General features: G+C 40.4%; 1 protein-coding gene across 1 annotated transcript; it reads left to right on the plus strand.

Annotated features, from left to right (window-relative positions):
• Positions 1 to 670: 670 nt before the first annotated feature.
• On the plus strand, positions 671 to 13,923 carry LOC105040068 (DEAD-box ATP-dependent RNA helicase 40). The gene is given in 8 exon segments (XM_029262998.2): positions 671 to 805; positions 1,635 to 2,358; positions 2,361 to 2,974; positions 8,624 to 8,692; positions 9,231 to 9,396; positions 9,399 to 9,499; positions 10,064 to 10,414; positions 11,638 to 13,923. Coding segments are annotated over 7 exon segments (2,034 nt in total). The 5' UTR covers positions 671 to 805; positions 1,635 to 1,676; the 3' UTR covers positions 11,689 to 13,923.
• The last annotated feature ends 376 nt before the right edge of the window (positions 13,924 to 14,299 follow it).

A 14,299-nucleotide genomic window follows, 5' to 3' on the forward strand; every position in this document is an offset into this window, starting at 1 on the left:
GATTTTAAAAGCGCCATTTTGAATGATGTTTCTAAAAGTGCTATTCTGAATGACGTTTTTATTTTAATTTTTTTATGGGATTCCACGTAGGTCGGAAATGAGTTACTAATTGGGTCAAAAAAATACTATTTGAAACGATGTTTTCTCAAAAAAAATATTATTTCAAATGGTGTTTTTTAATTTTTACATTATTTGGATAAAAAAGTTGAAACCTGTATCGAATGGATAAAAAAGTTAAAAAATATTAGTACGATAAAGGACTCTAAAAAAAGCTAAGGATTGGGGTTTTTATTTCTTGACTTTTTTTCTCCCCTTTTTATGTTTTGTTTGGATCAGTCCTCGTAAGGGAAAGAAAAGGAAAAGAAGGGAAGAGGAGGAAGGGAGAGGTAAGGGGAGAGAAAATATCATTTTTGTTTGAATAGTCTTTCTAAGAGGAAGAAAAAGAAATTAAAAAATCATTATATCTTAATTTTATTTTAAAATTTATAGATATTTTTATGTTTTAATCTATCATATTTTTTTTTTCTTTCAATTCTTTTTAAATTAAAAAAATTAAAAAATTAATTTGATGGAGAAAAAAAAAAAAAATCCTCTCATTCCACTTTTTTTTCTTTTTTAAATTAATATCTAAATAAGGAGAAAAGAATCCCCCTCTTCCATTTTTTTTTTGTTCCTCTGGATCCCTTGATCCAAACAAAGCATTAATTCCTCTGGCGACTTCGCTTCCAGAGAACGAAGGGAGGGGGCGCGGGGGTTTCGCTTCCTTCCCTATCTCGCCCCCAATCCCTCTATTCCTTGGTCCAAGGTGAGCCCCTCCACCGCTCAGTCCTTCTCGTGCTCTACGAGCTTTTTCGAGCATTTTCTTTTGGCGGGCCATTCGATTCCTAATCGGAAGTTCGGGATTTGGGATTCCAATGTTAAAGTTTTTTCCTGGGTTCTACGGACTATGAGGAATTGTTTTGATGTTTCTGTTAGGTCTAGCAGATCCAAGGTTTCTTAGTTGATGCGTAGTATTAATTCTGTTATGTGCTCTGAGTGGTTGGACGTTTCCTAGGGTTCAAAAAGATTAATTTGTGATGTGAATGTTGCTTCTGTAGCTGGCAGATGTCAGGCCATCATTTCTTTTGATTTTTTAAAAAAATTGATGTATTTCAGTGGATTAGGGATTTCCTTACGGAGTGTGGACTCTCGAATACTGCTACAGAGGGAAGACGAACCAAACTCTGATTTTTCTTACTTGCATGAAAGGAGAAGATTGATAGCCGGGTTTAAATGAAGTGCCTGAATTGTTTGATGTTTTCGACTCTGGTTATACAATTCATATGTTTCTCGGTTTTTTTTTTCCCTTAAAAGTTCTTTACATTTGGTTGATTTGATCTATCAATTAGTTTTTTAAGGTTTAGGGGTATGCGGGTATGAGAAACTGGGGTACTAATGATTTGGACTTCTAGGTTTTGCAGAAAAATAATTTTGGTAGATCTTTTTGATTTTCAAACCGTCAAATTTATTAAATTTTAGGTGCTTTCCTGCATCGTCTGCATCTGCATGGAAATATTTTTTTTTTTTGTGACCTGGTTTTGAACTGAGCCAGTTATGGTGGATTTTTTTTTTTTTTGGTCCCGTCTTACGTATAGGGGGGCTTGGGTTCAAGGGTGCTTAGGCGGGAAACTTTGGGCATGGCAACAGAGGAGGCGGCTCAAGCTTCACTGGGCCCACGATTTGCACCTGAAGAACTAATAATCCCGACGCCTTGGAAAGGGTTGATTGATGGAAGCACTGGTCTCTTGTACTACTGGAACTCCGAAAAGAATGTCACCCAATATGAAAAGCCAGCTACCTCAGGCCCTCCACTGCCAACTGGTTCTTCTCCCTCAGCCTCCATGCCCAAGTTGGCCCAGACACCCACAATTCACACTTTACCTCCTAATGTCACTGCATCACAGCAGCCTGGCCAACAAATGGTTCAAGAGGCAGTGCAGCAAGTGCAGCAACAGCAGCCAAGTCAACAGATTTTTCAGCAAGCAGGCCAGCTAACTCAACAGCAGCAGCAGCTGAGCCAGCAATTGCCGTTTCAGCAGTCAGGTCAGCAAATGCCGATTCAGCGGTCAGGTCAGCAAAGTCAGCAGCTGCAGCAAATGTCAAAGCAGCAGGTCACACAGCAGCTTTAGCAGACGCCACATCAGCAAATTTCTTACCCTCAGGAACAGCGACAACAGGCGATGCAATTTTCTTCTTATCAGCAGGGGCAGCAATCTCAAGGGGTACCATACCAGCAGGGGCAGCAACTGCGGGTGCCACAATTTCCTCACCAGCAACAAACACGGGAATCACAGATGATGCTACAAGGGGGGCAGCAACCGCAGGTTCACAAATCCCACACTCCCAGGGCCTTCAGATGATGCCCCAGGTGCTCCAACACCCACAGGGGCTACAGATTGCTCATCAGCAGGGGCAACAATCACATGGTTCGCATAATGGAAACCAGCTAGGGCAGCAGACGCAAGGACAGCAAGTTGGGTTCCAAAGTGTGGAGGAAGCAACTTGCCAAGGGGGAAAGCAGGCTGGTCTTTCGTTGCCTCTGGACCAACAAAGCAGTCTGATATCTTCGAATCATCACCTTCCAGCCACGCTTCTGCAGGTTAATATTTCTCCCGTGGGAGGACATTCTATCCAACCTCAGAAACAGCTTAGTGGGGCATCTCCTGTTAGTGCACAGCAGAATGCTTCAACACTTCAGTTGCAGCCGGTGGGCATGGACTTGAGCTATCAGCAACAGCAAACTAGTGGTTGCACAATTCCAAATCAGCCGGGGCACACACTGATCTGACCTCCTGTGGGATTGAAAAGGGGTTATGATGATGATCGACATGAAAGAGGGAGAAATGAATTTGATTCTTCCCCAAGGATGGAAGAGCCAATGGAGCTTCTGCGGCAACCAAGGGTTGCAAATCTTCCCCTTTCACAGAGTCAACAGGTGATCTTTCTTAGTTTAGATTTTTGTCTTTTGTTGTGGTTCTATATTTTGTCAAGTGAAAGTAGCGCACAACTAGGTTTGGGCATTAAATTGCTTTATGGTGCACAAAGAAAGCATGCTTGAACTCCGGATGTTTTGCGGACGATGATTAATATGGAATGATTTTCCTTCAATCAGTCACAACAATCTATTTTATTTTCTTGAAAATATTTACTATGTTGCTAGTTACTGGGGGAGGTTTCCTCTTTTGCCTTCTTCTTTATTCTTGTAAATTTAATATTGGTTTTATGAACTCTTGCAGTTTTACTTAAAAAAGTTATACAAAATCTAAAATAAATTAGTTTTAGAGAAACACTTATTTGGTCATAAAAATATGTTAAATGAGTTTCACAACGAACCGACCCTTTCCCTGTTTCTGATGAAGTCTATTTTGCAGAAAATCAGGTTTATGATTCTATTTTCAAGAAACATCACAGAGAACCAAACAGGCCCTTGACCTATTTTTCTAGAATGCTGCAAATCCTTTCCTGGGCTCTTAGCCCATTGCACTTGCATTGCAAAGTCCTTTGAACTCCCTAATGCCTCTTCCTAAGCACAAATATTGACCTGATTAGGGAAATACATACATATTCATATAGAGTTTTCCCCTTGCTACTTTGACAATTCACATGTCTAGAGAACCTCTTATAACACCCACCCCCCCCCCCCGACACAACCACCCCAACCAAAAAGAAAAAAAAGGGTAACTTGAGGATTCTCTCTCAGCAACTTCTGTAACCAAACAAGAAAAAATCGTGAGGTTAGCCAATAATTTATAGAAGGGTACTTCTACATTCCGAATTTCCTCAGACTTGCTGTTCTTTGCTGAAATTGTTAGACCAGAGGATCTTAATTATGACCCTCAAATCGCATAATTCTTTGGCTTGGCCTTCCTGTCCTGTAACATAGATAACTAGCTCCTATGGCAAGGGCAATATTCACATAATCAATATATGAAATAGCATTTTTGTTTAACATAAACAACATCAACAACATAATATTAGTATGTGAAAAGTCTCATGAGCTTGTTGTGGCTAACTTGATTCAACCTTCTTTTTATGAAAAGCCTCTGAAGTTGACCTCTCAACAGCTCTATGATATTGCTACCGGAAGCGAGTTTATGCTTACTTAGCCTTGTTATAAACAACTGGAAAGCTGTTAGAAATTTATGCTTAGATGTACATATAATATTTGTAAAGGATCAGGAAGTTGATGCTTTCTGAAAGCTTAGTTGGTGCATGTGTAGGCAATAAATTAATAGCGAAGCTGTAGACATTTGTTGGTCATGTGTGATGGTGGTTAATCACATGCATGCAAACTACATCAGCTGATTTCTGAGTTAAGAGTTTTTAGAAATTGAAGGGAGGAATACAGTTGTCCTGATGAGAAATTGTGAAAATAGGATATGAATCTCAACACTACAGTTGGCATGACTGGTGGAAGATAATCCCAAGTAGTTGGGACAGCTTATTTGGCTATGGTTCTTGTCGTTGATGTATCTTATGTCCAACTATCAGAGTGCAACTTTATATCTGATGCTGTCTTTGGCTTTGTTTCTTTTTCCTGTTTGGTATCTTATCTATTAGATTATATATGCTCGTTATCATAGTTGTCATTTCACATCAGGATATGAGAATGGGCCATCAGTTTATCCCACCAGGTCATTCAGGCGGACTGAACATGTTGCCACAGCATCCTGTGCCAAACATGTACAGTCATGCTGCCTTTCCTAATCCAGCTCCCTTAAGACCATCTCTAGGAATGTTTGGTTTATCAGATTTTACAAATATTTCTGCAGCTGATGCATACCGCCAGCACCATGAGGTTACTGCAATGGTAAGAGATGTCATGATACATTGCATAGACTATAGTTATAATATTAATTTTACTTGTTAATGTGAAATTGGTAGACATCATCTGAGATTGCTGATGCTTTTGATAGTATCTAGTGCTTGTGGAGGCTACATGAACTGGGAGCATTAGTTAATACTGTTATGGTGGTATCATGGATGCCTCGGATTTATAGCTCTATGAGCTATGACTATGCTATGAAGAGGCATGCTGTGAAGAACTACATTAATATGAGCTGAGCTGACCCTGATATGAGCTCCTTTATGCTGATACGAGGTATCCTGAGTATCTATGATGATATGAGCTGAGGTCAAAAGCAATAATATCCCTACATGGAGAGCACATGAAAGCTAAAATCTTTCCTAATTGACAATCTATGCAATTAATAAGTAGGACCCTCATCTGCCATGAGGTGACACCACTCATTTAACAAGGCTAAAAAATCATACACGGATTTTGAGATTATTCAAAAGAGATATTCAAATCCCCCACTCAGTATGCTACTAGCAACGATCTCCTTACTTCACGAGAGTGATCGAGAGCTGAATTATCTCGCCAAATACGGCAATTTCAATGGTCCGACAATCTCGAGATCATGCGATCTTACAACTAACAATTCAGTTGTCTGATATCCTTCTATATAAACAATTAGAGTTTCAAGGACTTAGGTAAGTCAAATCAAATCTCTCTCAGAGAATCAGTTATTGCTCTGTTATCTGCTTTTTTGATTTGAACGTCGGAGGGTCCTCATCGAAGCCACAACTTCTAGTTCGAGACTTGTTTTGCAGGTCACTCCAGTGCCGGCATCCCTACACGAGGATCAGGTGTCCGTCTTCTGACCTCAGCCATTCGTCTTCCGATCTCGATCGATTTAAGCAGCAACAGTCTGCAGGGATCTTCTAAGTTAACCCCATCTCAGAGGCGTCGAAATCTTCTCAAGGATCTGGTAAGTTAGCCCTCACGAGTGGTATTGTGTGCATGCGGCGATCTTGTGCCGCGGCATCTAGTACTTCTTATCTTGATGCGAGAGGCATTATGTGCCGACAGCGAGCTTGTGCCTGTGGCATGCACTCTCGATGGCTTTCAGAGGGTCTGATTAGTTATCCCTCATGAGTGATGTTGTGTGCATGTGGCATCATGTCAATAGTATTCTTTTCGCCTAATTCTCAGATTCGAGAGTAGGGGGTATGTTACAGTGGTATCATGAATGTCTCAGATTTACAGCTCTATGAGCAATGACTATGCTATGAAGAGGCATGCTGTGAAGAGCTATCTTCATATGAGCTGAATTGATCCTGATATGAGCTCTTCTATACTGATATGAGGTATCCTGAGCATTTATAATGATATGAGCTGAGGCCAAAAGCAATAAATATCCCCACATGGAAAGTATATGAAGGCTAAAATCTCTCCTGATTGACAACCTATGCAATTAATAGGTGGGATCCTCATCTGCCATGAGGTGACACTCATTCAACAAGGTCAAAAAATCAAGCACGGACTTCGAGGTTATTCAAAAGGGGTATTCAAATCTCTCACTCATTATGCTACCAGCAACATTTTTCTCACTTCACAAGGGTGATCGAGGGCTGAATTATCTCACCAAATACGATAATTTCAATGGCCTGACAATCTCAGGATCGTGTGATCTCACAGCTAACAATCCAGCTGTCCGATATTCTTCTATATAAACAATCAGAGCCCCGAAGATCCAAGTGAGTCAAATCAAATATCTCTCAAAGAACCAGTTGCTGCTTTTTTGTTTTCTATTTTTTTTATTTTAGCATTGGAGGATCCTCGTCGGAGCCACAACTTCCAGTTCGGGATTTATTTTATAGGTCACTTCAGCATCGGCATTCCTACACGAGGATCAGACGTCCGTCTTTCGACTTCAGCCATCCATCTTTCGGTTTTGACCGATTTAAGCAGCAACAGATACTATAGACAATTTAGATAATGATACGTGGCCTTGTGAGAATATTTTCTGCCAATAACTTAGCAATCAATGAACATAAGGACTTTGTTTATAGTATGATTTGCAATGATATTAAAAAAATAAAGTAAATTATAATTTTTTTTTTAAATTTTTATTTATTATACTTACAGTAATTTATAAAACCTACGTTTACGCTCACATAAATTAACACCGTAAGTAAAATCGTTTATATAATATAAAAAGATGAAAATATTCTTGAGATCTCTCTCATTTACATCTTGTCCATTGGCCCTACCACCGTCATCATCACCTCTTCCCATCATCGTTGCCTCATCATCCTCAATCGGCCCCGTGCTTGCCTCGACGACAAGCGGTCCTATGCCCTCCAGCACCCTAACACCTACCTCAGTCGGGCCCTCCGGCAGCCCAGCGCTCACCTCAGCTGGAGACGGGTCGCATGACAGCTCGAGGACTTCGCTGAGATCTACTGGTGCGCCGTTAGTCGGGGCCCAACACTTTTCGGTGCCTCATGATCCTCATCGATCCATGGTGCTCCTTCGGCACCGTTGCCCTAGACGGCCACCTCATCTAGATTGGCGGTCGAAATGATGGTGGCTGCGCAGTCTGCACCTTCGTCCCCTGCAATGACGCCAGCTGTGACTGGTCGGAGGTCTCGCAAGGCCTCACAGCCCGTCGTTGGTATGCCACCAACCAATCCTGGCCGCACCATCTTTGTCGGTGGCCGCAAGCAATTCCGCTATGAGTTCCATTTCAAACCCAATCCCTCTGACCTCATCCTGTTGGTACGTCATCGCCCCTCACGTCCATGTCGGCACCCCCGTCAGCTACCATGAAGCGCTCGAGCACGAACTCCTCAGGCCGCGCCCACACCTTGGCATCGTGGGTGATGGCCCACATGTTGACCATGGCGGTGCTCCCCGTGGGGATGATCATCTCGTTGGAAAGCGGGACGTCATTGGTGGACAGGAGGGCTCAGGAGAGCAGTGAGCCCCGTGGGTGGACGCGGAGGGTCTCCTTGACCATGGCCTGCATATACTGCATCCTCGCCACATCGGCGTTGGTGATGGTGCGGGAGGGTCGTAGATGTGGGCGCGCTAGGGGAGGTGGTCGGCCAGTTGAAGGCCCCTAGGATGTCGAACCCTTTTCTCACCATTTGCTTCAGCTTCTCGGCCTCCGGCTCACCGCTAGCTCACGACACATCGTATCACCGCCCGAACACACTTCCAATGATGTTGTTCAACACCGTGGCTTGGAGGTGCAGGTGGAGTCGGGCCGTAGAGGAACTCATAGAGGTGGGCGTGGTTGGGGCCGAGCATGGATAGAAGAGAAAGGGTTGGCAGCGGTGCTGCAGGTGGAAGGGATGGAGGATGCAAGGAGTCGAGGAAGTTGTGAGAATTCTTTTTTTTTGTCCTTATTCGAGGCTACTTCGGCCATTTCAAGAATTTGTTATGATGTGGCAATCAGATCTAAATTAATATTAATGGGCTGTTTAACGGCATAGGTTAGAGTGTAGGGTTGAATAAAACCTGAAGGGTGTTTATGTAGATTTTGCAAATTACTGAATGTAACTGTAATTTCGACCTAACCTCAAGAGGATTTTTGTAATTTATCCAAAAAAATATATAACATTCTTCAGGTATACAGCAATGAGGGAACTTGCATAGAGCATTACCTTTCTCAAATCTTGCATGGGCCTTGTGTAGCCATGCTGTGTGATACATTGCTTGCGTTCTTTTGCATTGTATAAATTTGAGATTGGTCTCATTACATGCTATGATGGTTTCTCCTTTGAAAAAATTCAGGGCGACAATGTTCCTGCACCATTCATGACCTTCGAGTCCACTGGCATCCCTCCAGAGATTCTTAGAGAGGTAATTTTATCATTTAACTTGTTATGCTTTTTACATTGCATGATCCAATTCGATCAATCTTGCTATTTTACTCTTCCTTGTCAAAGAAAATAATACAAATCTGGTCAAATGGCCTCTCCATTCTGTCTATATCAGCAGTGCTGTCATGACAACTATGACATTTGCTCAAAGGAGCATATGTCTCATGAGGTGTTGCTGGACACCTTTTTTGCACAGCTGCTGCCCTCTTGTCTGGGGCTGCAGCCATATAATTGCAGATTTTCCTGCAGACAAGTTTTGGGAGGGTTGACCTTCTTCCAGATTGTATAATGTGGCTAAGGCTTCCTGCTTATTTACTCTGCCACTCAGTCTGAGACTCTGAAGAGCCCCTCCTAGCTGCCTTGAGTTGTTTCAGTAAGCAACTAAATTTATTTGGGTTTTTCTTGTAGCTGTAATTTAAGCAAAAAAGCTCAATTAGTGCTACTTATTTGGTAAATTTTAGTGTGCCGTTTGTTTTGATGAGTTTTATTGTTTAACATTATTTCTTTACTGTTTTCAGATGCATTTGGCTGGATTTTTGTCTCCCACACTGATACAGGCGCAGGGATGGCCAATTGCAGTACAAAACAGAGACATAGTGGCCATTGCCAACACTGGCTCAGGAAAGACCCTGGGCTATCTTATTCCTGCATTTATCCATCTGAGATGATGTGGAAATAATTCTCGGTGGGTCCAACAGTGTTGGTTTTGGCTCCGGCTCGGGAACTTGCTTTACAAATACAAGAAGAGGCCATCAAGTTTGGTTCTTCTTCCGGTGTTTCTTGCATGGTAAGTTCTGTCCACTGTCTTACTTTTAGTTATCCTATTTTCCTGGAAATTCCTTTTAAGGAGATCTGCAGTTAGATGTCTTTGCTGGAGGCTATCATTCATTCTGAATGAATGTTACCTCTGCAGCCCAACCTATTGACTCTTATTTAATGCAACTGCAATTCATGGGGAAAAAAAGAGAAAATTAGGGCATCAAGTTTATCCTGTTCATGGAATGCAAATTATTTGTAGTTCCTAGCTATATCTGTTTAAACTACAATGCATGGCATTCTATATCTGCAATCTGCAAACTTCACAATTGCGGGAACAGGAGAATATAGTTTGACCTCGAGGTCTAGCTTCTTAAATTATAGGAAGAATGGGAATATCAGATGTTGTGGTAGTTATCTTGCACAAGATCAGAAATCCATCTGATTGTTAACTTTATTCACTTTGTATGGTATTTTTCTTATTTGTGGATTAGACTAGAAATCTAGATTTTCATCTTCATTTCTGTTTTTAATTATTTTATTATATTCACTGTCTTTATGAAGGTGATCTTAATTCTATTCTTATAATCTCTAGTGTCTATATGGGGGAGCCCCAAAGGGTCCTCAGCTAGGAGAAATAGAACGAGGAGCAGATGTAATAGTGGCTACACCTGGTCGGCTTAATGACGTTCTTGAGATGAAGAAGATCAATTTCTGCCAGGTTTCTTTTCTTGTGCTTGATGAAGCAGACCATATGCTTGACATGGGTTTTGAACCTCAGATACGAAAGATTGTGAATGAGATTCCTCCACACAGGCAGACTCTCATGTACCCAGCAACTTGGCCTAAGGAGGTGAGGAAAATAGCCAGGGATCTACTAAAGAATCCTGTTCAGGTTAATATTGGCAGTGTTGATGAGCCTGCTGCAAACAAGTCCATTACACAGGTGAGTATGACAATTTATGGTTTTCACCTTTTGTACTCATCAAGAATTCAAGATGCTTTAATTCATGCAGAGGTTTTTGCCTGTTAATTACTGATGGATCGAAAAAATTAAATTTATGTATGTATGTGTGTGTGTGTGTGTGTGTGTGTCGTGATAATTTCATGGGTGATATAATCATGCTGTTCTATACTATAGTTGCTTGTTTGGTTGATGCTAAGTAATTATTGCGTGGTGCTACCTTGATGAATTTTGAATTAGTGATTTGCAATTAAAAAATCAATTTTTTAGCATGGTTTTATGGCTGTCTGCATCATTTGTAAATGAGAGGGGTGTGTGTGTGTGTGTGTGGTGATAATTTCATGGGTGATATAATCATGCTGTTCTATATTATAGTTGCTTGTTTGGTTGATGCTGAGTAATTATTATGTGGTGCTACCTTGATGAATTTTGAATTAGTGTTTTGCAATTAAAAAAACAATTTTTTAGTATGATTATATGGCTGTCTGCATCATTTGTAAATGAGAGAGAGAATTAGAAGAAACAGAAAAGGAGATGGTTTGTCAGTTTCTGTTATGGATGTCCCAATTTCTTGGCAAGTTGCTTATTGGGCTTGTCTGTTTTGCTTTTTGAAGCTAACCTGGCATTGATTGAAAAGAAAATGAATCAATATATTATGATGCCCAACTCTTGAAACAAACTTATGGGACTCTTAAAAATTTGAGTAACTCAGGCTTTCCTGGAAATCTTCCAAATTACCGACCTTCCAACATCTGTGAGTGCAGAACTGCAAAACGTGTTGGAGATGGGGGCATCAAATTTAAAGGAAGTTAGCAACATAGTAATGGAAAAATGATGAAATTGAAATGTTATATCGTGCAGCATGATTTTGAGATATTATAGAATAACAGAACAGCGGCTCACAAAACTCTGTCTGGATCCCTGTGACATTTGAATTGGTGCTCTTGGGTAAGTTAACCTGGAAGTATACATATGATTGGTAATTTGAGCAGTATTCTGCCAATTGTGTTAGTTGAGCTAGTGCTGGCATATGACAGTTATGGTACTCATGTGGAGACTCAAAACTTTAGCTCTAGGAGCCACGTTCTGAGTTACTGTAGGACACTTTTTGGTCCAAAGTAATTTCTTTATTGCAAAACTCTACACTTGACAAATGGGTTATGTAAGGCCACATTGACTTCTGTTTATCATTTGTTCTACTTTAGGTCCTCTACCACCATCACAACAGCATGTTGTACTACAGGCTCCTACAGTAGGTACTGTTGAAGGTCTGGTGGGCCAAAACTGCAGGTATGGGTCAGAGGTCGCTTTGAAGATATTAGGATTTGGTTATCAGAATGAAAACAAAGAAATTCTAGAAAGAAGAGGAAATAAAGATGTGAAACCAAGCAGCATTGAAGAATCGGCTCCCTTTGATATAAGTGAACAGAGTGCAGACAACAAAATGCCTTTTAATCAATAATATGACAGACATGGTAACGTCATCAGATACTTTTTTAGCAATAAGAAAGCTGGTGTGCCATCTCATTATTTAGTGAAAAATAAAGGACTTCCTTTTTAACTTAACTAAAAAGACAGTAGCTATAGAGAAGTTGAGGCTATGCATGGTTTTAATCGGCCTCCAAAGCTAGTTGAATGGAGGATGCATGTTTGGATGTCTCAATCTCCAAGTGGGAGAGTTGTTGGAATTGTGGAGCCTGATCCATCTCTTTGATTCGAGTCTTATTTGTATGCTACGATTGGTAGTTGCGGATCCCACTATGTGGTTAGTGGGCGGGGGGTCAAAGGGGGCAGCACCTCCTTGTCGGAGAGATTAGGGGGGTGGAACCCCATCAAACAAACAATAGAGGGTTCACGTTACTGATGGCTATGATTCTTCTTCCCTGTCTCACTGGAATGGAGGGTAAATTTGGAAACACCCCTAGCGGTTGTTAACTCTAATCTCTGATATAAATAGATAATCATTGGGCATCAAATGTATGAGAGCCGGTGGTTGTGCTATGCAGAAGAGAGGGCGTGTGAGAGAGAGTTGCTTCCCCTTCTCTTGTATTCTTGTAAACTCCCTGATTATATAGTGAAATTTTTTGTGCGGCCATGGACATAAGAGCAAGAGACTCCGAACCACATAGATTCCTGTGTTCTTTTCTTCCTCTCACTATTCTTCATATCTCGCTTTGTATAGGGTCGAGCCCTAGTTTCTAACATTATCATCTTGTTATTTAATGCTTATTGCTTTACCAATCACAAAATCAAATGACAAAATTCTATTCTCCTATATATTTTTGTTACATGGCTCACCATTTTGGTTAGCTTAGCTTCATTGGTTATTGAAGGATATGGGATTACTCATGCAGATGCACAATTATTCATTTTGACAATCAGACTATTATTTAAATTACTCATGATGATGTCTTTAATGAGCACTTCAAACATATAGAAAATGATTATTATTTTGTATATCGGCATATTAATTGGGATATCGTTTGACCTTTTTCTATTTTTTCAGTTGATTAGACAACCAATATCTTTACTAACGCAGATCCACTTTAATATTTTGGAGATCTGACTTTCAAACTTAAGTTGGCTTTTGTTCTATCGCATTTAGTTTGAGGGGGATGTTAATGTATTTGTATAGGTTCAATTAACCTCAATCCTCACTGTAAAAAAAGCTATGTACAAAAAATATTATAATAGAGTTGACGTTTGTTGAACCTATACACACACACACTAACGAGTTAAAGAAATATTATAATAGAGAATTGACGTTTGTTGAACCTGTATATATGTACTTACGATTGAAAGACAGAATCGAACTTATATACCTATATTGCTTACCAGCACCAGCTCAAAGTAGTCCCTTCCATTGATGGTGAATCTATGCCTCCGGTACTCCTTCGACATGAAGCCCTGCATGCATGCATGCATGCATCCATATATATAAATTAAATAGCTTGCTTTATCATCATTAACTAGCTAGTGGAACTCTTGGAGGACTTGGAAAGAGTTTCGATCAATGGAGATGGAAGAATTCATCTCCGGGACAAAGGCTAAAACCAACAAACGAAGTTTGCTCATACATATTTATTGTGTATGATACATGCAGTCAAGTTTCATTGAGTGACTTCATAAATTTATTGAGAGAGAGAGAGAGAGAGAGAGAGAGAGAGAGAGAGAGAGACCATGGAACATATTTGATGAAGCCTACCACGTTCTTTTACTGATGAGTTCAATTTTGAGAGAGAGAGAGAGAGACCATGGAACATATTTGATGAAGCCTACCACGTTCTTTTACTGATGAATTCAATTTTGAGAGAGAGAGAGAGAGACCATGGAACATATTTGATGAAGCCTACCACGTTCTTTTACTGATGAATTCAATTTTTATATCGACCCCTTGCAGACTCTGAATTATGAATTTGCATGTGGATCTGTCAATGTCACATGGCATGTTAACATTTATTAACTTTTATATCCTAATGTTACACATAACATTTGGCAATGTTCTATGTCCATGTGGATTTGTTAATAAATGTGGATTTATTAGTATATATATAACCCTGCTGTCTTTGTTCTATCTGATAATTTGGCCGTAATTTTTTCATTCAAAAGCCGAAGATATGGGGGTGGATTAAAGCTGGAGCTGCATGTCATTCGTGTCCCCTCTGTATCTCGTACATCCTGAAGATGTGCATCAGGTCGTCGGAAAAATGAAAGATAAAAAGAAAAATAAAACAAAAGGAGACGAATTTAAGGCTGGTAAAGAGACTGGACAGAAAATTGGGATGTGTGAGGGACTAATAAATCTGAATATGTGACAGGGAAATTCTTTTTGTGCACCGGCGATCGTGCAGAAAATTTGATGCGGAG

Source organism: Elaeis guineensis, chromosome 1 (assembly GCF_000442705.2).
Source record: "Elaeis guineensis isolate ETL-2024a chromosome 1, EG11, whole genome shotgun sequence".
Lineage (NCBI taxonomy): Eukaryota > Viridiplantae > Streptophyta > Magnoliopsida > Arecales > Arecaceae > Elaeis > Elaeis guineensis.